The sequence below is a fragment of the Homalodisca vitripennis genome, chromosome 5, assembly GCF_021130785.1.
Source record: "Homalodisca vitripennis isolate AUS2020 chromosome 5, UT_GWSS_2.1, whole genome shotgun sequence".
Lineage (NCBI taxonomy): Eukaryota > Metazoa > Arthropoda > Insecta > Hemiptera > Cicadellidae > Homalodisca > Homalodisca vitripennis.
The window spans coordinates 61,440,290-61,466,202 of record NC_060211.1 but is presented as its reverse complement, the minus strand read 5'-3'; the positions used below and the strand labels follow the sequence as shown (position 1 = coordinate 61,466,202).

The window sequence follows — 25,913 nt, the reverse complement described above, 5'->3', positions numbered from 1 at the left end:
GTCAAAGATTTGATTTATTTAGGATCCATATGACCTTCAGTGAACCTATTGATTTGTTTCACACCAACTTCATTCGGAAATAATTTCCGAGTTGTTTTAGGAAAATTTACAAATGATTATGAAATAGATGTTGCTACATCATAAAAAATCGCTATTCAAGACCATAAATGACTTTAAAGGTCATAATTATTATTACTCAAATATTGGTGTGATTTTTCGACATAATTTTGTTCTTTTTCACCATCTTTACAGTGGAGATCGGCATAAACTGTGTATTTTATTAAATTTCCGGATTTTATGGTATTTTACAGTTATCTAGCCTACATAAATAAGAAATAATATAAGACGAAGAGTTGGCCCCTGAAGGACACCATACTACGATTTTGTGTAGTGGTATATTTTTCAATGGTTTTTAATTGTTGCATTGTACTGGCTAAGGATGAATGAATCCCGTTTGTTATATTACGCGCTATTAAATGTAAATGACTGGGCCAACATTCCAACAATGAGAGTTAGTCTGACAGAGGAAATGGATATTACTAATGGTGGAAATTATAGTACATATATTATAATTTTTATTTTTTATTTAAATAAAATAACATGTAATTTATAAAACAGCTATTGAACGGCATAGACTACACGTTACTGTTTATTTACTGTGTCAAGCTAACGCTACTCAGGATTTACACTACTACATTTTAGATCATCAGTGATAGTGAAACCATATAACATAAGGTACGTTGTTGAAATTTATTTTTTATAGACCAAAATAAAACAAATTCTAAAATAACTACATAATCTTTAACAAAACTGTTGCAATAGTCAGTTGTAGAGGAGACGAGATATGGTAATGTGAATAATCTTTGAGAGAGTTGCAAACAAACGACATTCAGCATAAAATACTGACGACGCAACTAATGTTATTGCGTTGTTGCTCCGGAAGTCACAGTACTGACGCAGCGCACGTAAACATGACGCGCCCAGATAACATTGACCTCCATAGTGTACGAGTAATCAACAACTGAATCACCTGACCTTGTAGTTAAAACTTGAAGCTTGTGTTTAATTGTGATGTAATTGACACAATGTGTTTTAAATACTTTTTTGTAACGTAAAATTAATAATTTATTTACATAGTTTATTTATGTATTCATAAATAAATTAGCATAATGCAATTTTAAAATGTGCTGCTGCATTTCTGCCTGTACATTATTGTTGACAATATAAACACATTAAACTTAAAATCATAACCGTTTGTCATCCAATTACAATTTGCCTGTCATTCTTAATTCTAAGTTACTAGAACTATGATGGTGCAATCGGCTTTAGCCACAGCTCTCTAAGATACTACCATTTCTGAAGGCAGGAAACGTATAAACTTGTATTTGAAAATTCTTCGCTATAAAGCATTGTAGGCATCTGAAGCAGAATCTAGTTACGTCTTATAATCTAACTCAAATAAACATGATTGAAGGTAACGATATGAACATTTTACAATATGCACATGAAGGATGACAGGAGGGAGTGATATGTTTTTTAAAATTTAAATAAAGGGTAATTTCCTTATGAAAGATGTTAAAATGGCGTCTTACGTTTAATGCCATATGAGAAGAAGTTATAATTTCTTAAATAATGTTTAAATAAAAAATACGATTTCCTTCAATCATAAATAAAATAACTCATAACACTCAACGAGGCTATAACTCATGTAAGTACCTTAAAAATTTACAGTTTTATCGTCAAGCATTATTTGTACCTGATTACAAAAGTCCTTAAATTTTCTACTTTAAATACCAGTAATTACACGCAGAGTGAACAAGAAATTGTTTCTCTGTTTTCCTGTCTTCACGGAAAATATCTTAAAAAAAGATTTTCCTTACCAAAAATCTATTGCAACACCATTAATTAATTCAAACAATTTTGTGATTGGCGAACGTAGCACCTAATATTTGTATGGTTTACACTTTCTTTTAAAAATAAAATATATCTTCCACATTGGTTGAAAGAAAGTAAATTTCACGTTTATCTATCATCTAAAAATTTAATAATACATCTCAAACTGAAGATGTATTAGTTCAGACGAATAGTTTGTACCTTTACCCTCAAGGTTGGCATGTTATAACATACTCGATACTGTTTAAAAATATTTAGGAACTCTTATCATTTAGAAACACCGCAAGACAAAAAGATTTGTTTGTATGAAATCTGCTTTAAATTTCTTTTAGGTTGTAGGTATTATAATTACAAACTTTTTAAGAGTGTTAAGGGAGAAGATGTAGAGATTCAAGTTGATTCTTTAAATCAAGTGACCCAATTTTTACATAGACATAATAAACTAGATTATGAACTGATTTCAAAAATACCATATGTCACACATATATATATAATAAAATATGGAAATGTGGAAGAATCTCATTTGTTTATAATTACCTAACATTACAAAAAATAACTAATTTTTGCCTATATAGCGCAATTCGTTTACAAATGTGAATGGCCACCAAGTGATACGTTTTATTGGTTAAGACTGGCTAATGAACTCATTTTAAGCTAAGTACACAGACTGCTTCTGTACCAAGTTCAACCTAGAACTAATAAAAATTACGTTAGTTATGGTGTTCATAATTTTATGTACTTCTTAAAAGCTTTGTACGGCCGCTATCTGGATATTCTTACGAGATATTTAAGACTATACGTAATTTTGAATGACTTGAGAATTCTAAATACTTCTTTGTGTTACTCCTTGATGCATAATAACCAAGTTATAACCAATCCTTTACCAAAATTGTAACGGTTGCCATTTTGTAATCCTAGTAGTTACCAAGTTAGTAATAATAGTATGTTGTTTTGAAATAATAGTATTACTTAATATTTAAACACCGTTTTTTAGTGCCAATATAGGGAATAGCAAATGGGCGCTATTTTGAAATTTCTTAGTCTGGGTAGTTTCGGTACCAAGTTTAGTCTAAGATAATTGAAAATTAATGCGGTAATATTGCATAAACCCAACTCAATATATTTATATATAGGAACGATCTCATTTTGGAGCACACTTGTTAGAAATTTTAATTTCCATCGATGAAAAATGGTCCTATAATTGAACTACGTATTATGTTTGCCCAGACGTTACCTTTTTGGGAATATTATGTGTGAACTCTAACATCAAGTGTGGGTTAACATTATTCCAATACCGGCAGTTATTTCCTTTTAACATGGCCGTTCAACATAAAAGTCGTCTCATCTGAGAATACAATATCGTCCAAAAGTATTTGTCTTTGATAAATTCTGTTAAAAATAATTTCACAGAATTCCATCCGACGATCAAACTTGTCTTCGCTCAGTTGCTGTAACAGGAAAGGAATTATTAAATCAATCTGTAACTTCTGCATACGGTCTTACATTTATCACCCCAGCCGCGCATTATTATAAGTGTAATTCTTTCATGCTCACTAAGCGACATGCTAAAAATTATGAAATCTCTGTAAAACCTTGTAACTTACAGTAGCAGGATCTGGCTGTAACTACTACTGTAGCTTGAGTGCAACTTGCCTATTTACGTTATGATTAGTATAACACCCCAAACTTAGCGGTTTAAATGTCATTCAGTAACCCCTATTCTAGAAACGAATCAAGATAGATAAATGAACAGCTGAGCATTGTTGGACAGCTGAGTGTATGTTGGCAGTTCTTGCGATTGCAATCTTTTGTATTCTGTGTTGTGTTTCGAAGTTGAATTGAATAAATGTCATGACAAAATGGTGATTATTGTTTATTGAAGTGTTTGGTTTAGGAAAGAAGATAGACTGATAAAGAGAGATAACAGCGCATTGTGGGGAAGTCCAGTGGATGGGAAACCCTATCGTGCCCACTACTCTCACATATCAGTCTACTTCTTTTAGCAGCAGGTATTTCTGATAACGCTCAGCACATTTTCAGAAGACCAGAGGGAAAACATTTTAAACACCGACTTTGAAATTAGTACACTCAAATAAGTATTCCCACACACTGTTCCCCACACAAGGTGGCATCTGATCACTGTGTACACAAAAAAGTAGCTTCCTATTACAAATAATGGTATGCCAAATTTGGTTGTGATATCTCTTGTCGTTTAAAATTTGTGAAGTCGTCCTAAGATTTAATTCTCACCCGGTATACAGCTAATAATTGAAATAAAGATTTAATCACAAAAACTACTTCATCCACCGGGACTCAAAACCGGATTTTCACTTGCCGGGTAAACATGCCACCATTACACCACAGAGTCCTTACTTTTTACGATTCCATTATTTGGTATTGAACTGTTTCTGATTCATATGTGTTTAAATAACCACACTAACATATTATCAGAAAACCTAATATCTGACACAGAACCGTTTACATTTTAATTACATTTGTATAAAAGGCTATAGCCTGATTTAATTACAGTAAAGATTTAACCACAAAAAATACTTGCGAACACGTGTTGATTTGATAGAATGATCCGGAATTGAGGTTAGTTATTTAACTAGTACTTATTTATATATTAGCTTTTCAAATCTTTAAAAAAACTCTCGGGGCGGGTGGTTGTGGAGGGTAGGACTATAATAATTATGGTTTCCCTTATATTCGATTCTTTAAAGACAACACTATTTTATTCAAACAATTACACGGGGAAAATAATAAAACGTATATAAAATGTACTTAAGAGGCGAAAACCAACAGTTTAAAAGATTTTCTGCAATGAACGCGATATTTGATCAGTTGGCATTGGAGATTGGGTACGATTGTGCAACAGCAAGAGGAGAACGAACCCTTTATCCTCTTTATCGAAAAGGAAGTTAGAACTAGAATAATCTGAGATACAACACAGGAAATCCCGTACAATTACATATAGAATAATAAACTCAATGTTGTTTATCAATATGTACAATAATATACGTTGGTATTGTTTGAAAAGCTGTAAATAATATAAACTACTGAACAATTGATGCACAACAAAAGTTTAGAAAAATCTATTCAAAAATCTATATATATAAATAAATAAATAAATATATATATATATATATATATATATATATATATATATATATATATATATATCACAAATCAATAAATCAGTTATTTCGCAGCAGAGTGTACGATAAGTGTGTTCAGGATGCTAATTTAGCTAATAAAATATGCTGCGGGTAGAAACTGATAACGGGAGGAGATTACTGATGTGATCTTCCCGGATGTGACGAACGCAGATGCATATTAATTGGACCGTGATGCTTCGCCGAGTAGTGCCCTTGGGTATTTCCCCTTAACTAAGAATAGTTATGTAAATTAATTTCAGGGAGAAATTTATTTGAACCTCTCGAACCACTTGGGAGGATAATGAACATCGTTCCCCAAATATTGTTCCGATCATTGGAAGATGCTGTACAACGGTGATCTAAAGCTGAATTTTCCGCCTGCTTTTGCTAGTCGTAGACAATGTTTAAAACCGGTTTTAGCTAAGGCATGATCGAAGAATGATTTCATGTAGTTGTAGTTAAATAGGTGGTAGGACATTCCCTCGCTTCTCAGAAGACGGGGTTGTTGTACTCGTGGAAGGAATATTGGTTGACTGCCATAACATTCACGGGTTACGCCGAAGGACAAGGTTGAATATTTCGACGCTTGGCTCAGCGGTTCAATTCGAATAGAATAATAGAAATTGGATAAAACAAACACAACATGTATTAAAATACTTGAATTAATAAAAGTAAAAACACTTGTTTTAATAGAACAACATGGTCTATATAATTGAATAACTATAAACATCTAAGAAACAAATTCTGGATGTTCTATGTTTTAGGTTTTTTTTTCGGAATATGTTAAGTTGAACATGGGTTCAATACTAAAATTCACCAGTTACTGATATTTACATGTACTGCATCTAGGCAGCGTAAATTTAAAATGGAAATAGTAATTTTTAGGATATTTATCAAATAAATGTATGTCATCGAAAGGTGACCAAAATGAATTTGTTAGTTTAATCGCGTCCGAAACGTATAAACAAAGCGGCTATGGTTCAATATAGTCATAATTATTACTATCGTGAATCGACTGGTTAGATTGCGCTTTGTGTTAATTATATTTCAACGGCCGTAATACCATTGTCAGTATGTCGCTAATTTAAATGCGGGTAGTGTGTCACCTTGTTTCAAACACGATGCAACGCCAACATCATTATACCTGTATGAATGGTTTATAGTTTTACTTAATACGTTTTACATTTTATTTAATCTCCAAGACAGGAAAGAATATTTAACCCCTGCAATAATAGTTTGGCAATTTACGTGACACCACGGCGTTGTTGGAAGCATTACATTTTGAAGGCATTTTCTAAGTCACCTTGCGAGTTGTAGTGAGCCAACCACTTGTCTTTACTATGACTAGATAGTAATGCCATATATAACCCGGATGCCATATAAATGAAATGAAAAATTAAATGAACAATTTCTTTATTTATAGAGACGAAGTTATGACTAAAAAGTTCTCTCTTCCACTTAACCTCTAAACACAAATAAAGAAAATAAAATAATGTCTATTACAATACTTAACTGGCATGTAAAAATAAATTATGTTTATTAATTAATTATTAATTACGATACAACATATAAATGGATGCTTTAAAATTAAAAATTTAGTATATTGATTGAACTCTAACAAAAATTTTAATATATTTAATACAATAAGCAACTATTTGAATTATGACATCCTTATCAGCTTTCATTATCCATTCATTCAGCTTACATGCAGTTATCCCAAGTGCGACCACAAGAACCACCAACTGTCACCATCGCCATATCCGCAGCAGAAAGGTTCTAATTTCAGCCCCAAAGCGATCGCGCGTGTCAACAATTCTGGTATTTTCTGGGAGAGCGTTCCCAATCTACGTGCGGAATCAGTGAAATATTGATTATATAAGGTTGTTCGATGAATCGGAATTGATAATAAAGACGCACCTATACGAGTTCTACGAGCACTAATATCAGACATAAAACAAAATTTTGGGCCAAATAACTTGGACAACCATTATTGATTATTGCGTGCAACAGACTAAGTAAATGAAGATGAAGTTCTTTGGATATACCATCCTAGAAGAGTTGGAGAGGAACCAAAAGTAAAAATGAATGTTGTTAATCTTCAAAACTACCTAACTAGGTCGAATAAAATGTGTGTATTATACCCAGCAAATCAAATGGGTGCAGTAAATGGATATAGGTGTACCGCACACCCTCAAGTGGAGATTGGTCAATTGGTAAATTTTTGGCCATTGAACGTTGTATGAAACTATGAAATGTAATGCCGAGATACAATAGGGCATAACTCTCATAAGATGCTCTGAATTAAAGTCATATTAAATGTATGAAAGTTATAGCAGTAACTCATACCAAAATTTTAAAAATTCCTCAAGAAGATTTTGGGTTTTGTTTTGCTAATACAATAATGAGTTCTTTTATCAATGGGTTATTATGTTCTCAAGTTTGGTTCACGCAACCGTAGTTTATCGTTATTGAAAACATAGCCTATAAGGAAACTAATAGAAACTATCCAGTTATTGAATCATGCCTCTTAACAATAATTTCAACATTATTCCTGTTAGGCAAGTTTTTTCGTAAACTATTCACCACGTTTACTAATTAAAAAAAACCACTTAAAATTAGAAAACCTCATTTTGTTCTTGTGTTAATCTTATAAGCAGCTAAAATGGCGCCAAAGTTAGGAGATATTGTGCAATAATGTTTTCCAACAATGTTGTTTGTATACGAAATCAGTTTGAAAACTCTTGACACCGTAGTTATCTTACGTTGATATTATATCATGTTGTTATCTCTACGGTTAATTATATAGGTTGGCCTCGCCAAGTACTCCCACGCCAGACCTCACACGTGTACGACCTCGCTCAGGTATTGTAGATTATAACGTATACGTGTATTGTGTATACAAGCCTATTGTTATACTTCTCTCTATTCTGAGCTATCTCTACATGTAATTATATAACAATTAACTTCGTGTTTCTAGAGGTGAACTTCCGTAAAGTTCATCTTGAAGTATGATTTTTGTACTAACATTTAAATTACCTTTACAGCAAAGTCTTGAATATTTACAAGCTACATAAAATGTAAGAAGACAGTGATGCTAAAGGGAAATTTGTGTAAGTTTGAAAATTAATATAAATCTTATTATTATCAAAAATAATTGTTTCGTAATTGAATTTAATAGCCATGTCCGTTAGGTTCCCTTTAATAGAGGGTTGACCTTGGGAACAAATAACATTTATATGGTACAAGTTTCGGTGAGTAAGTTTTCAGCTTTCTACATGTACGGATATTTTCTTAGTCTTTCATGGAGTTGAGCAAGAATTTCAAAATAGTAATGCTGGTCACTAGCCTGTGACCTTCAGAAACCCAGTGAAGGTGAAAAACTCGTGCATATAGAAAATAAACATCTCCGTTTAAATTCTTATTGGCTCATTCGAATCATGTTAGCTCTCGTTAAAGTTAGGTAATTTGATGCGTGGATTGGCGCTTTGAAAATCACACGTAAAAAGCTAAGAATTTTAAGATGTCATCATCCTTTCCATGTAATTCAGAGGGTGATTTTAGGTTTAGGTTTTAGCCTAAGGAAGTTAAAAAGGAAGTTAATTGTGATAGAACTGCATGTAGGTTTAGCTCAGAATAGAGAGAAGCGAGTTAATAATATAACAAATGGCTTGTATACACAATACATGTATACGGTTTCATGTTTATTTGTGATGAAAATATAAAAATACACGAACTCGCCTTACATACATTTCAAGCAGAATAGTAAATTATATAGACTAATATACGCAATGTTTCAGCTGGTAAATCTAAAACAGATTATTAATAAAAGCACTCTAGTGAAGCAAAGTTTAATTTTAACATGTGACCACTGTCTTCAGCTTTAGAGGCCACTGGGGTGCAGCCCGGATAATTTAATTGTTCAAATTTTTATTTTATATAACATGTCACGGGATTTGAATTTATAAGCAAAATTTATGCTCGACTGAATGAAGAAAAATGGATTCATTTTAGCAATGTATGACGATATACACATAGAGAAAGTTTGCAAGCTAATGGTAGGAATTTTAAAATCGGACAGGAAAAAAATGTAGATGTAATTGTTGTAATGCACGTGAACTTATCATTGTCTACATGTTTACGGCACCATTAACCGTGCATCTACATTATTTACAAATACATTTGTATGAATTATTAATATTTATCTTATTATATAAAAATGAAACTGTTCGTGTGTAACAGCATCACTCACAAACGGCTGGACGGATTCGCCTAATTTTTTTTTAATTTGTTCGTCTTGATCTGTAGAAGGTTATAGGATACTTTTTATCCCTTTCCCGATTCAGGATTCCGCCCCACTGGTTACAGAAATACCCGTAAGAAAATGCATTGCAGCAAACATATGTTATTAAGTGAAAGAGTCTTTTCAAATTTTTAATCAGCTGTTCTTTGTAAACATATATAATGCGACAAAAATATATTTATATATAATTTAATTACTACACTTATAGTTTTAAAGCATAGAGTAAGCTTAAGAGAAACGACAAATTTTGTTTAAACTGTTTCTGCAATCACTGTTAAACATAGACTTTACTATCCAGATAATACAATTCAAATTTGACGTAAAAATTCACCTTTAACTGCAATATTTATTTAATATAAACCATGCTCATGCTTGATCAGAAGAGCAATGCAGATATCATAATTACTATCTTACGTTGGCTACAAATATAAAGAATGTTATAAAATCAACCTTAGTTGTTTTTTTTTGACAGAAGTATCAGGAATGTGGTACATACCTTCATAATGCGCCCAAGAAGCTCACGAAGGAACGACTATCAATTATCTCAGCAATGTTTAGAATGTGATAGAAAATGAATAAGTGAATATAGTGTACTGTTTTCAACGGGAAATTGCGTGCGAAGCCGCGGGAAACTTATTGAAATGCGCAGCGAAGCGCGCCGGGTCCGCTAGTAAACTATTATTATTTCTTAAAAGTTTCATTATCTTCTTAGTCGTGTTGAAAAATTTCAACTTTCTACCATCTTGGAACGTGATATAATAATATAATACTAACCTTTATCTTGATTTTAGATTAAAAAACGAATAATTGTGTAAAATTGAATGTTTTATCTGTTCTGATTCTAAAACAAAACACAGACAGACAGACGGTAAAGTATGAATCTACAACCCATGTTTATATTACATTATTTGTTTTCGGTGGCCCGGAGAACAAATCCAAAAATATCAGCTAGATGGTTCGTATAAGTTTAAATATTTTATTTAAGTGTGCTCAGAAGCAATGGGTTATTTTATAATGACTTGAGGTATACGTTTAGCTGTTTTCTGTGTCATGTTAATTGAAGTAATATACCTCCGTGTCTTCTAGAATCACTAGGCAAGATGAAGAGGTGGCAGGGACGAGTTGCTGTTGTGACCGGAGCCAGTGCTGGTATAGGAGCTGCCATAGTGGAGGACTTGGTGGAGAGTGGCATGGTAGTGGTGGGTCTGGCCAGGAGGGAGGACCGATTACTGGTATGCAGTACCTTAAACCCTTTTTTTAACACTATATATAAAAGTTAAGCTTACGGGACTTTAACCGATCTATAGGAACTTTTATCCCCTGAAGATGTGGCCTTTCTTTTTCCGTTGATACGGATCTCTCAATCTCTACACTCTTTTATTGTACAGCATATTGACTATTTGAATTTGGGTAAGTCTGTCCTATCATCTCACTATGTTTAATTTAAACATTTAATTATTAAAACATTTCCATTTTTGCGAGGGTATCGGATGTGTTCATATATGTTTTATCTCACTTTGTCTGATTTAAACATTTAATTATTAAAACATTTCCATTTTTGCGAGGGTATCAGATGTGTTCATATATGTTTTATCTCACTTTGTTTGATTTAAACATTTAATTATTAAAACATTTCCATTTTGGCGAGGGTATCAGATGTGTTCATATATGTTTTATCTCACTTTGTTTGATTTAAACATTTAATTATTAAAACATTTCCATTTTTGCGAGGGTATCAGATGTGTTCATATATGTTTTATCTCACTTTGTTTCATTTAAACATTTAATTATTAAAACATTTACATATTTGCAAGGGTATCAGATTTGTTCATATATGTTTTATCTCACTTTGTTTGATTTTAACATTTAATTATTAAAACATTTCCATTTTTGCGAGGGTATCAGATGTGTTCATATATGTTTTATCTCACATTGTTTGATTTAAATATTTAATTATTTAAACATTTCCATTTTTGCGAGGGTATCAGATGTGTTCATATATGTTTTATCTCACTTTGTTTGATTTAAACATTTAATTATTTAAACATTTCCATTTTTGCGAGGGTATCAGATGTGTTCATATATGTTTTATCTCACTTTGTTTGATTTAAACATTTAATTATTTAAACATTTCCATTTTTGCGAGGGTATCAGATGTGTTCATATATGTTTTATCTCACTTTGTTTGATTTAAATATTTAATTATTTAAACATTTCCATTTTTGCGAGGGTACCAGATGTGTTCATATTTGTTTTATCTCACTTTGTTTGATTTAAACATTTAATTATTAAAACATTTCCATTTTTGCGAGGGTATCAGATGTGTTCATATAATTATGTTTTATCTCACAATGTTTGTTTAAACAATTAATTATTAAAAAATTTCCATTTTGGCGAGGGTATCAGATGTGTTCATATATGTTTTATCTCACTTTGTTTGATTTAAACATTTAATTATTAAAACATTTCCATTTTTGCGAGGGTATCAGATGTGTTCATATATGTTTTATCTCACTTTGTTTCATTTAAACATTTAATTATTAAAACATTTACATATTTGCAAGGGTATCAGATTTGTTCATATATGTTTTATCTCACTTTGTTTGATTTTAACATTTAATTATTAAAACATTTTCATTTTTGCGAGGGTATCAGATGTGTTCATATATGTTTTATCTCACATTGTTTGATTTAAATATTTAATTATTTAAACATTTCCATTTTTGCGAGGGTATCAGATGTGTTCATATATGTTTTATATCACTTTGTTTGATTTAAACATTTAATTATTAAAACATTTCCATTTTTGCGAAGGTATCAGATGTTTTCATATATGTTTTATCTCACTTTATTTGTTTAAACATTTAATTATTAAAACATTTCCATTTTTGCGAGGGTATCAGATGTGTTCATATATGTTTTATCTCACTATGTTTGTTTAAACAATTAATTATTAAAACATTTCCATTTTTGCGAGGGTATCAGATGTGGTCATATATGTTTTATCTCACTTTGTTTGATTTAAACATTTAATTATTAAAACATTTCCATTTTTGCGAGGGTATCAGATGTGTTCATATAATTATGTTTTATCTCACAATGTTTGTTTAAACAATTAATTATTAAAAAAATTTCCATTTTGGCGAGGGTATCAGATGTGTTCATATATGTTTTATCTCACTTTGTTTGATTTAAATATTTAATTATTTAAACATTTCCATTTTTGCGAGGGTATCAGATGTGTTCATATATGTTTTATCTCACTTTGTTTCATTTAAACATTTAATTATTAAAACATTTACATATTTGCAAGGGTATCAGATTTGTTCATATATGTTTTATCTCACTTTGTTTGATTTTAACATTTAATTATTAAAACATTTCCATTTTTGCGAGGGTATCAGATGTGTTCATATATGTTTTATCTCACATTGTTTGATTTAAATATTTAATTATTTAAACATTTCCATTTTTGCGAGGGTATCAGATGTGTTCATATATGTTTTATATCACTTTGTTTGATTTAAACATTTAATTATTTAAACATTTCCATTTTTGCGAGGGTATCAGATGTGTTCATATATGTTTTATCTCACTTTGTTTGATTTAAACATTTAATTATTTAAACATTTCCATTTTTGCGAGGGTATCAGATGTGTTCATATATGTTTTATCTCACTTTGTTTGATTTAAATATTTAATTATTTAAACATTTCCATTTTTGCGAGGGTACCAGATGTGTTCATATTTGTTTTATCTCACTTTGTTTGATTTAAACATTTAATTATTAAAACATTTCCATTTTTGCGAGGGTATCAGATGTGTTCATATATGTTTTATATCACTTTGTTTGATTTAAACATTTAATTATTTAAACATTTCCATTTTTGCGAGGGTATCAGATGTGTTCATATATGTTTTATCTCACATTGTTTGATTTAAATATTTAATTATTTAAACATTTCCATTTTTGCGAGGGTACCAGATGTGTTCATATTTGTTTTATCTCACTTTGTTTGATTTAAACATTTAATTATTTAAACATTTCCATTTTTGCGAGGGTATCAGATGTGTTCATATATGTTTTATATCACTTTGTTTGATTTAAACATTTAATTATTTAAACATTTCCATTTTTGCGAGGGTATCAGATGTTTTCATATATGTTTTTATCTCACTTTGTTTGATTTAAACATTTAATTATTTTAAACATTTCCATTTTTGCGAGGGTATCAGATGTGTTCATATATGTTTTATATCACTTTGTTTGATTTAAACATTTAATTATTTAAACATTTCCATTTTTGCGAGGGTATCAGATGTTTTCATATATGTTTTATCTCACTTTGTTTGATTTAAACATTTAATTATTTAAACATTTCCATTTTTGCGAGGGTATCAGATGTGTTCATATATGTTTTATCTCACTTTGTTTGATTTAAATATTTAATTATTTAAACATTTCCATTTTTGCGAGGGTATCAGATGTGTTCATATATGTTTTATATCACTTTGTTTGATTTAAACATTTAATTATTTAAACATTTCCATTTTTGCGAGGGTATCAGATGTTTTCATATATGTTTTATCTCACTTTGTTTGATTTAAACATTTAATTATTTAAACATTTCCATTTTTGCGAGGGTACCAGATGTGTTCATATTTGTTTTATCTCACTTTGTTTGATTTAAACATTTAATTATTAAAACATTTCCATTTTTGCGAGGGTATCAGATGTGTTCATATATGTTTTATATCACTTTGTTTGATTTAAACATTTAATTATTAAAACATTTCCATTTTTGCGAAGGTATCAGATGTTTTCATATATGTTTTATCTCACTTTATTTGTTTAAACATTTAATTATTTAAACATTTCCATTTTTGCGAGGGTATCAGATGTGTTCATATATGTTTTATCTCACTATGTTTGTTTAAACAATTAATTATTAAAACATTTCCATTTTTGCGAGGGTATCAGATGTGGTCATATATGTTTTATCTCACTTTGTTTGATTTAAACATTTAATTATTAAAACATTTCCATTTTTGCGAGGGTATCAGATGTGTTCATATAATTATGTTTTATCTCACAATGTTTGTTTAAACAATTAATTATTAAAAAATTTCCATTTTGGCGAGGGTATCAGATGTGTTCATATATGTTTTATCTCACTTTGTTTGATTTAAACATTTAATTATTTAAACATTTCCATTATTGCGAGGGTATCAGATGTGTTAAAACTGTGAAACGATAATTTTTCTCTCCTGTCAAAGAACTTTTTTAGCAATTACATTTCAATTTTTTGTACATTTGCGGGGCTATTGTTCTGGTATTGTTCTGGATTGAATTAAAACAATAGTCCAGAAGCCGAGAGCAAATTTGCATAGAAGCACACGTTCTGATTTATCTTGAAATCGAGATAGAAATTCCCCCCTAAGAATGAAATAGATGATCATGCGCGTTAGTTTTGGTGAAGGTCAGAATTCGAGGGTATCAGATGTGTTTTAAACTATGAAACGATAATTTTTTTCTCTTGTCATATGTTTTTAGCGTGATACACTTAAACCCGACGTTTACACACGTAAAGAAATGTTATACCAGCGTCATTGTTACTGGTTGATTGAGAAATCAGCATGCTTTCCTTCTGGGATCCACTGATTTGAAAGAACACAAAAGGACACATGTTTTACTCATTCAACCCTATTAATTTAATCCTTACATCAGCGTCAGTTAACTATATAAAAACCTTTAAAGTGGTTATTTTAAACCTCTTTTTCAAGTTATCTGATATTATTATAAGTATTATTTATATCTCTGATGGTTGTTTGTTAATCTATCAGGGTAGAAAGATAGATTAAATGAAAACGATCGTTTCATGGTTTTAACCCTTTTGATATCCTTCAATTTCGAGCTCTTTAAAAAACCAGCTCGGCTAATTTTCGATTTATTTTTTGGAAAAGTGCATCTATCAATTTTTAGAAAAACCAGGTTGTTTGCTTATACATTGCAATTTGGCTCTCGGGTTTTAATTAAGTCTTAAATTATAGTTAGATTGTTTGGTTACTATTACATATTGTTTGGTTACTATAAAAATTACTGGTGTAATCAGCAATTATGTTTTATTGAGAGAACCTTGTCCGGAATAAGCCAGTAGAGGATTGCACATCAACTTTATACCGATTACCAAACCGGAAGTAATGATCATCTTACGCCTAATAAATGTCGTATGGCTGCATCAGAAAAACTCTAGTCGTGATGCCGTAATCAGTCGAACTGAACCAACCCACAAAGGAAAACTGCTTGCATGATCCGAGATGAACTTCTACCATGACTTCTACCATTTACCAATCACAAACCAATACATTGTGAAAACTAGCAAGAGGGCTCTTAATTCACAGCATGTAAAAAGCGTAGGCCTACCGTGTTAACCGTAATCTCCGGGTCATGCCATAAATAGTTAGCAATAGCGGCTATTTTTGGCCTTTTCTCAAAATATGAGCAATTAAAATTCAGAGTTTTCAAATTATTAACAGAAATTGAATCCCTAAAAACAATTTCATAGTTTACTATGAGAAAGTTACACATCGTAAACACTGAATCCTGCATACTTAAATTTTACAACTTTATCCTCTATATTATAAAAGAATTTCTTCATTTCTGTATGATGATTTTGGGTATCTCAAATAATTAATTTTACGTAGATACTTGGTTCTAATTGGAAGCTCTTACACTATAAATGTGCCATTTGTGGGTTTGAAATACATTCGACTACAGAGGAATCAATCCTTCCGGTTTCAAAAGCTCCAGTGTCATTTTAAAAAAAAAAGCTTATTAAATCACACGTGTTGGTCAGGCATTTCTTCTATCAGTCCACTAACCGAAATTACATTATTTCATCATGATGGTTTACACTCGTCTATCATAAATATAGACATTTTATCATGGTTTTTGACAAAATTCCCCACCTTGTCCGAAAAATGCATATTCTACTTTTTTAACTACTTAATTACATTGGGAAAATTTTTTAAACCGTATAAAATGGAAGTTCCATTTATACAATACAATAATAGATCTAGTGATGTAACGAATATAGAGAAGCTTATAACTCTGAATTCCAAATTTGCTTGTGTAGAGGAGGACCTTTTTGTTGAACTCAATAGTTAATCTTTTAAATTTAATCCAATTATAATTTGCATAGAGGCAAAACACATACGAGCTACATTTAAATAATTCTAAATTTCCTTGATATTCTTTCATTTGATGGTCTCACGGTGGCAATTACCATTTCAACAATACTATTGCCCTCCAGTATTTTATATTTAACTCATAACTGACAAAAATGAATAGTACAAAACAAGAGTTTAATAAATGTAAATGTTTTCTTTCAGGAAATGAAAAATCAACTTAAGAATAAGGGTACTTTACATGCTGTAAAGGTTGACATTTCAAAAGAAGAAGATTTGAAAAAGGCGTTTAAATGGATCAAAGACAATGTGGGTGGAGTGGATGTATTAATAAATAATGCAGGTGTCTTGGTAAATACATTTACACCCGGTAAGTGAAATATTTATAATTTGTTTACAATAAAAGTAAACTCTGAAACTAGAGCATATAACACTTTTTTTAGTTAATTACATTAGCTGTTCAATAGATTATTATAGTGTACACTTATTTGTGTATAAGCATACGTATTGCATTCACATAGAAACAAATGTTTATATAAGTTTGCTTGATTTAAAATTATTCTACGGTAAACATTTAATTTGATCACTTATACCGTAGGTATACCGGAAATAATCATTATAATGTACTAACTATATTATATTAATAGTCTGCAATTATAATTCATTCGAATTTTAATGAAATCAATAATTATTGTATTAACTAATAAGTAAATCAATAAACAACCTTTAAGCTACCTCAATTTAAAAATAAATACCAAATATTACAAATTACCATTTGAAAATTTAGTCACAGCAAAACGAACTCACCAATATGATACCAGAAATAAAACCGAATGCAGTATTACTAAAAAAACCTTTCGATGTTTGAGAATAAGTTTTATATTTAAGGCCAAATTTATTAGTCTTGCTTAGTAGTAGAACATTTTGTTCCACACTAATTTTTAAAAGAATCTGAGACTTGTCCTTTAGAAGGAGCTTTTCCAACATGCATGAGTACTTTAACATATCACAGCAAGGTAACTGTTTTTTTCAATTTAATGATAAAAATAAACACTTTTTGTGTGTAATTTCCCCCAAGCAAATATTCCGTTATTTAGTATACCCCAATCCCTAAATATATAAAAATAGAAGATAAATGTATATACCATATTTTATGACTATCTTTCATGGTTATTGCTGGGCTTGGATCAGTCAGTCAGGACATTTCTTTTTATGCACAGATTATTGATCTTAATCTGAGTTCACCATGTTCATGTAAGGGTGTTCCCATAATAGAAATACAATCTTGTGGTTGATGTTTCAGACGGTAATATTGAGGACTGGCGTAAGATGTATGACGTAAACGTGTTTGCTCTCGGGGCTTGTTCCCGGGAGGCCATCAACTCAATGAAGGAACGACAAGTTGATGATGGCCATATTATTAACATTAACAGGCAAGATTAATAAACAATATTGATAGTGTAGAACTATAGTGTAGCTATGATTAGTGTGATATAAATTATAGCTTTAGGACATTGAATCTCAATTACTGCAGGCATTCACAATGCCTGCAATATTCAGCGATATTCCGGACTTTTCAGGCAAAACTCAGCGGTAAAGTCAATTTTAAAACGCTTTGATCATGTATTCGCTTTCGAGAAACTTCCAAAATGCTGTCCATATAAGTGGTATGCGGAATGCTGATATGCTACATGATTCACAAAGTTCATATTCTTAAAGAGCCACAATACTTAAGCGAGAGGCTCCTATAACTGCAGGAGGTCCCCGAACATATCACACGACAGAACCGTAACCTCCAATTTCCCAAAGTGAAGCTTGAGATCTGGAGGAAGGGCTTTTCGTACTTTGGCCCCAAATTGATTAATGACCTCCCTTTGCAAATCAAAAGCGTAGTTTCTTATGAAAACTTTAAACGTAAGTTGAAAAGTACACGCGCATGAAATTAACACGCCTTAAGTTCAAACAATTAATTTGTGATTAGTATTTTCACTTTATAATACCACAACAATTTCTTTATCTTTTAGTTTAAGTATTGTTTTATTTATGTGTAATTATTTTTAATTTAATGGACAAGAGTTGATTTGAAAAGAAATTTTAAGTTGAAATATGCTGGCTTAATAAAGGTATTTTTATTTTATTTTATGCCATTAATTTTTCCTTGAATAATTGAAAAACTTGAAAGGCTTTTCCAAAGAATAAATTTAATTCAACTCTTAATAAGTCTTCAATATAAGAGACCGGCTTGTGATTTATGATATTCTTTCTTTTCTTTGAAACAAAAAATATTAAATTTTTGTTCAAGAATTTGGTCCATCAAACTGTGAATGAGATCTATATTTTATTTATGTAAACTTTTATTAATTCGTTAAATTCATGTATATGTTTGTTTTAGTGTCGCCTCCCATCGACTTCCCGTGGCTCCCGGTTCTATTCCCTACTCATCAAGCAAATTCGCGTCTAAGGCCATCACAGAAGGTCTTAGAAGAGAGCTCGCTGGACAAAAGTCAAAAATAAAAGTATCAGTAAGTTATGATTAAACTTTTTTAAATTCTTACGATCATAATTATTTTCCACCTGTGAAGTACAAAAGTAGAATGATTTTCCATTGGAATGGAACATTACTATTGATTACGTTTAAGTCTTTAAATCACTATGTCAGTACTAGATATTTAGTGAATTTATTACTACTCGTATTTTTATCCCCTAGAGCGTTAGTCCAGGACTCGTCTCAACAGAGCTGTTTAGTGCTAACTCTACTTCTAGTAAACCCATGGACATCTCCCACTTGCCCCACATTCTGCCCAAGGATATTGCTGATGCTGTGCATTATGTTCTGGCAACACCGCCCAACGTCCAGGTTCGTAAAACTGTCTCAGAAGCAGTACAGCATGTAAACACTCTCTATACTGCCTGCAGATTTAATTAAAAGAAATTAATATCTTTGTCGGGTTAGTTACAACATTACACATCACCTCAGTGTTTTCCGTGGGGTGTGTCCACGATATATGATACGCTCTATAAGAGAAAAGGAGATTCACCAATAATCTTTAATATTTTAAAATCATATTTAGAAAAAACCGATTAGTATGTGGTCCTTTGTTTGAAGTTTGTTTTTGACGATGGAAGGACTGTGAAGGAAACAGGATTTTTCCGGACATTTGTCATCGTTCAGTAATGAAAAAATCATGATTTTTTGTAGTATGTGGTATTACTTTCTTTTGTATTATTTTATCAGTTGGCAATAAGACCTTCCGCCATTAGGTTGCCCGAAAATTTTACGACGGCATCATCACCTCATTATTTTGATAAGAAGATCAATCAATACATAACATAGCTATGGTAGGAAGGGTTGATTCAACTTGTATATTTATTTTTAGTATATTTTTATATTTTTTTAGTTTAGTACCTCCATTTCACCTTCCTTTTATAGCAGCATATGGAATCTGACGCTGTCTCAGACTTCAATCCTGGAGTCTGGAGTCATTTTCGTCTGAAGAGACCCAAAGAAAGTCGGCGACGTGAAGATCAAAACGAACTTTTACGTCATTTTGACATCAAAGTCCCCTATAAATAGGTTAAGTGGCAGTCTCATTGTCTCACGATTTTTCTGACACGATCTCTATGAAAGGAAGGTGAACTGGAGCTAAACACAACATACAAAAAGATCAATTTATTGTCATGTTCTAACAAACAAAATGAAATGTAAGTGCTTTAACGTTTAATATTTAAAGAATTGTCATATTATTTCAAACTATTAAAACACTTTACAGAGGAACTCAGTCTTTGCACTACCATATTTCTATTTAGTGTATTATTCATCGTTTATTGTTCTTTCTTTGATAATAATGGTTGAATTGAAGTCTTATTCAAGTAAATTTAAAATGTAAAGATGCCTAAAGCGTATTATGTGAACTCCGAATAAAAATAGTCACTATTAAATGCTAATTCACAGTCTACGGACAAATATAGCATTAAGGCAATCTACAAGTATTGTTAGTTTGAAGTTAACGAATAGTTTAAATACTGGACAAGTTCCTCAATTTCTGGTAAGGAATTAAAGAATTATCAGTATTTTCTAATTTTCAGATTACTTATTTGCTTCAATTATCTTATCGTTATAATTCGGAAATTCCACTCCCCAACTTAAAACTGAAATCTTGATTATGTAATGCAACAGCATTTTGAATTTATTCATGTCATTTATTTTGTTCAAACATTTAAACTTATATATTTAAACATATATGTATATATATATATATATATATATGATTTTTATTTAACCTGTTGTTTACTTTGTTAGTTTTACATCAATAAAGGACATTGTTTTAATCTCGGGGATAAACTAACGCAAATGCGCTGTTTTCATTTCTAATCAGAAAATATTCATAAGTACAAAAGTGCGTTTTGATAACGTAACAACATCTATCCGTAATTTTTGATACGGGACAACAACCTTATTTTTAGATTTTGTAATTTACGAACGTCCTCAGCTCCCTCTTTATCGGCGATACATTATTGACGTGACAACGTCTTAAATTAGGTTGCGGCTCGGAGTCACTCATGAAAAAGTGTAACGCCCGGTAACGTTACGATGCCCGTCCAGTGGGTCCGCCGCACGGGATCCGCACGGGATAAAGCAGATAAACTGTGGGTCCGCCGCACGGGATAAAGCAGATAACTATGTTTATTCGTGAAAATGTGGAGTGCTTAGATTCGTCATTTACAACAACTACAACAATAAAGGTAAATAATTGTACACTGATATTTCATTATCGTAAACTATGATTGATTGATTAATTGTTAGATTGACACAAAAGTTGAGAAACTGAGTTTATAGGTTATGTCATACTATTGACAAATGTTGATAGTGTTAAGTAAATTATTAGTTTAAATCACTCTGCAATCAATCGTAATTCAGTCGATTGAGAAGAAACAGCGCGTATTGCTAGTCAAACATTTAAAATAACAAATTATAACCTCTAACCTGTCATAACAGTGCGACCAAACAAACGAACTAAACCGACCAATCACCACGCGCGGAGTTAGAATTTAACTGTGTTTAGCAAGAATTTCAAATTCCAATTTTAGTAAATGTTTTATTCAACTTTACCATTTACAATAACAAATTTTAATTAATTTCAAATTATGTACAATGTTTTAGTAAACAAAATATATTTCTATAGTTAAAATTTGTGCAATTCTTATTTTCATTCAATTCCTTGTTCCTATTGTGCAATTTAATAATATTCATATCAATAAATATTCTACCGAGAAAAAGACGTTGTCACGTAAAATCTTCGCCCGTAAAACCGACTTTACAGGCAACCATAATTTTTTTTTTCTTTATGCACTGTAGTGGAACATAAAGCAAATAAAATCTTTAAATAAACTTATTATATATTAAAAGAGTGTTGAATGAAAAATTACGTCGTCTTGCCACCATGCCAAATCGTAACAATCAGGCCCTTGCGCATGGGGGGGGGTTTTGGGGGTTCAACCCCCCCCCCCCCCTTGAAGATTGGGATATATCATATTGTTTCCATATATCAGTTTAATTGTGCTCTATTGCGCCGTCAGTTTACGCGCATGCGCGCGCAAATATTTCCAATCGTTTGATTGCGCGCGCTTTCCGCCTGATTTGTGTTATATACTGTTTAAAAATTGGAGCTCCGACGCGCTACACAATTGGTCGCGCGGAACCAAAAACGGAGCGCGCATGCGCGGACAGAGCGATAGAGCGACGGAGCGTGCAGCGCTCAGTCCTCCTGCAGCCACGAATAGATGTGAATAGGTGCGTTGTTGCGAGCGATAACGGGCGGCCGGCCCTAAGTTTTTGTCGTCGCTGTTGTCGTTGTCAAGTCGCCGTTTTAACGACAAGCTTTGTTTTGTATACTGAGTGGCGCAGACTGAACTAATTACACCAGAAAGCTGCAGTGTTTGTTTTCATAGACGCACGTTACGACGTTAACATATCGTTCTACTGGAACAAAATGGACATTCGGAAATTTCTGAGTAAAAAACCACGACTTGAGAATGATGAAGTAAATGTAAGTATAAAATGCTTATTTCTTTGGCACTAAAGGTTTTCTCGTCGCGCATGCAGATATAATTATGCGAAATTAGAATATAATTTTCGAGTATTTATTCTTATTTGGTATTTACAGATAAATAATCAACCTTTGGCTCGTTTAGAAAAAATTAATGCAAATGAAGAATCTGCCTCGACAACTATAACTGAAATACAAGTAGTAAACCCAAACGATATTGGACTGTTCGTTGACAAGCCTGCAGCTTCGAGCATTGATTCTACGAAGAAACTTCAAGAAAATATTTGGGTTCCACCAGACACCTATCAATTTCCAGCATCGGGCCCAAGAAATTTAAAATTCCAGAGGTCTTGGTTAACGAAGTATAAGTGGTTGGCATATTCGGCGGTAAAAAAACGGAGCATTCTGCAAATGCTGTGTATTGTTTGGTGTCACGAAGGCAGGAGTTCATGGACAACAAGTAGGTAACCTAGTATCAAAACCTTTCACCAATTGGAAGAAAGCTATAGAAAGCTTTAACAACCATTCGTCACTGGAATACCACAAAACATCTTTATTAAAATCAGAATTAAGAGGTGATATTGATAATCAAGCTACGTTGTCGATCGATTTATTACTATTGAAGCAGAAACAAGATTTCTTAGCCGAAAGCAGAGAATATATGGAAACTATAGTTCAAACAGTGATTCTTTGTGGTCGACAAGGATTGGCACTCCGAGAAAATAATGATACTGGTCGAATCGTTCTGCAAGGACCTGATTATAATGACGGGAATTTTCGAGCTCTTTTGAGATATCGTGCGGCAACTGATGTGAAATTAAAACTTCATTTAGAGCATTCTCCGAAGAATGCGATGTACATTAGCAACCGTATTCAAAATGACATAATTTCCATTTGTAATCAAATTATACAAAAACAGCTCATCAATAAGATTAATGATTCTAAGGCCTTTACGCTTATGGCAGATGAGTTAGCGGACATTTCGGGGGTCGAACAAATTTCGATTTGCATCCGGTACGTAAGCGAAGATCACGGTAAATTTAAAATTTGCGAAGATTTCTTGAGTTTTATTCCAACGACACAACTTACTGGGAAAGGACTGGCGGATGTGATTTTATCGTTCCTGGAAAATTCACAGATTGATTGTACGTACTGCTTCGGTCAGTGCTACGACGGAGCAAGAAATATGAGTGGAGAATTTCACGGAGCTCAAGCTTATATTCAGGAAAAATACAATTTAGCTCTGTATTCACATTGTGCAGCTCACAGTTTGAATTTGGTTGTTAGTGACGCGTGCAAAGTTGTTCCGACCAGACATTGTTTAAGCACTATTCAGAGCGTATATAATTTTTTCAACTACCCCAAACGCCTGCTTGCACTTCAAGACGCCATTGCTAGAAATGATTACCTTCGTGATGATAAAAAAAAGAAATTGAAACAATCATGTACGACGAGATGGGTGGAACAGCCCGAGTCAGTTGGAATATATTTTCATCTACAACCAGCAGTTATAGACGCCTTGGAAGTCATCTCAAGTTCTTGGACTGATTCAAAAACGACGGCCAACGCTTTTCAACTTCTATCTGCAATAGGAACCTTGGATTTTCAAATTTCATTAAAAATTCTTCAATCAGTTCATTCGTTGGCTTTATCATTAAGTCGAGTACTTCAAACTGAGAATCAGGATTTAGTTGAAGCTATAAAGTTGGCCGATGCTGTAAAAGAAGAATTAATGAATATGAGAAAGCACGCAGAAGAAAATTTCAGTACGATTTTTGAAGAAGTTCGCCAGACATGTGGAAAGCACGATATTGAAGTAAAAAAGCCGAGACTTGCTTCCCGTCAAACTCAACGTTGCAATGATATTGAAGATTACTATAGAATGTCTACGTATTTACCATACCTTGATTTATTCATCACTCATCTTGAAGACCGTTTTCTCAAACATCGCGAGATACTAACAAATTTTGGATGTCTTTTTCCATCGAAAACTTCAACCCTAGATAAAGAAGCCTGCAAACAACTCTTTTCTAAGTACGCTACGATTTTGAATGCTGATTCTCCTGAAGTATGGATCAGTGAAGTGCGGATTTGGCGAAGACGAATTTTGGACAAAAATATCAAAAATTCTCTCGATGCTCTTGATGTCTGCAATGAGGATGCTTTTCCTAATGTCCATAAAATCTTGAGGGTAATGGCTGTACTACCAGTAACAACTTCGACAAACGAACGCTCTTTCTCAACATTACGCAGGTTGAAAAATTATTTGCGTTCTACCATGAGTGAAAATCGATTGAACGGATTGGCATCACTGAACATTCATCGAGACATTGAAGTAGATGTGAACTCAGTATTAGATGAATTTTTTTCTGTACCTCGACGCATCAACTTATTGAAAGAGTAGATCACATATGTTTTTATTTGAAAAAGTTTTTACTTTGTTTAAAGAATGAGTTACAAATGTATTAAAAGTATGTAGTTTTACAATTTTATAATAAACTCATTTTCCATACGTATTAATTTTTAATCTATTACTTATTTAAGTTTCTTCTTTTTTATTTCATAAAATAAGTATAGAACCCCCCCCCCCCTAAATAAAATTCTGCGCACGGCCCTGGTAACAATTTAATACGTCGGATATAACATAGTATCAAACCTAACTTCAAAAATATTTTGTAATTTATAATACAGTAGATACATTCAATTGATCTCAGTTACTGTACACCAGAAACAACAGTGGGATAATATAATGTTTTATTAGTTACTACAATAATAGTAAATAAGTGTAGTAAAAACCACAGTAATTAATTACTCTCTTGTGTTCACAGGTTAACGAGTTGATCGTCCGTCCAGTTGGAGATATAATATAGTCACTCAAGAGTAAAGGACTCTATAGTAACAGGTCTTGTACGTCAACGCAACAGTTGGTGTTCCGAGATTTGAAAATTAAAGCCACAGGCTTAAAACAGGATTTCGTTTTCCACAAGAACATTTTTTGCACGTTATAAAAAAAATACACTTTATTCTTTCATTCTTTTTCTTTTCCATTGAGAATTGTCTCCTGCATGCAACAAAATATCTCTAATCAACTGCGCAACTCAAAGCTAAACTAAAATATTGAAAACAAATTAAAATTGTTAAAATTATTTTTATTTTAAAACATTCCAGATCTGTTTGACTTCTCTTCTTTACAACTGAGAAACCATGAGTGTATTTTTGGGGGACTTTGAACACAGACAGTAAATGTTGTTTGTTACCAAATGAATTGCTGAATTGGAAACCGAGATAGACCCGACATTTCTATACACTAGTTGCCAATATAGTCAA

General features: G+C 32.0%; 1 protein-coding gene across 1 annotated transcript; it reads left to right on the top strand.

Annotated features, from left to right (window-relative positions):
- The first annotated feature begins 7,868 nt into the window (after window positions 1-7,868).
- On the top strand, window positions 7,869-25,617 carry LOC124362279 (farnesol dehydrogenase-like). The gene is made up of 7 exons (XM_046816635.1): window positions 7,869-7,913; window positions 10,438-10,583; window positions 16,744-16,909; window positions 17,843-17,972; window positions 18,932-19,061; window positions 19,247-19,396; window positions 25,415-25,617. The coding sequence occupies exons 2-7, from the start codon at window positions 10,452-10,454 to the stop codon at window positions 25,454-25,456; spliced, it is 750 nt and encodes a 249-aa protein (XP_046672591.1). The 5' UTR covers window positions 7,869-7,913; window positions 10,438-10,451; the 3' UTR covers window positions 25,457-25,617.
- Window positions 25,618-25,913: the final 296 nt, after the last annotated feature.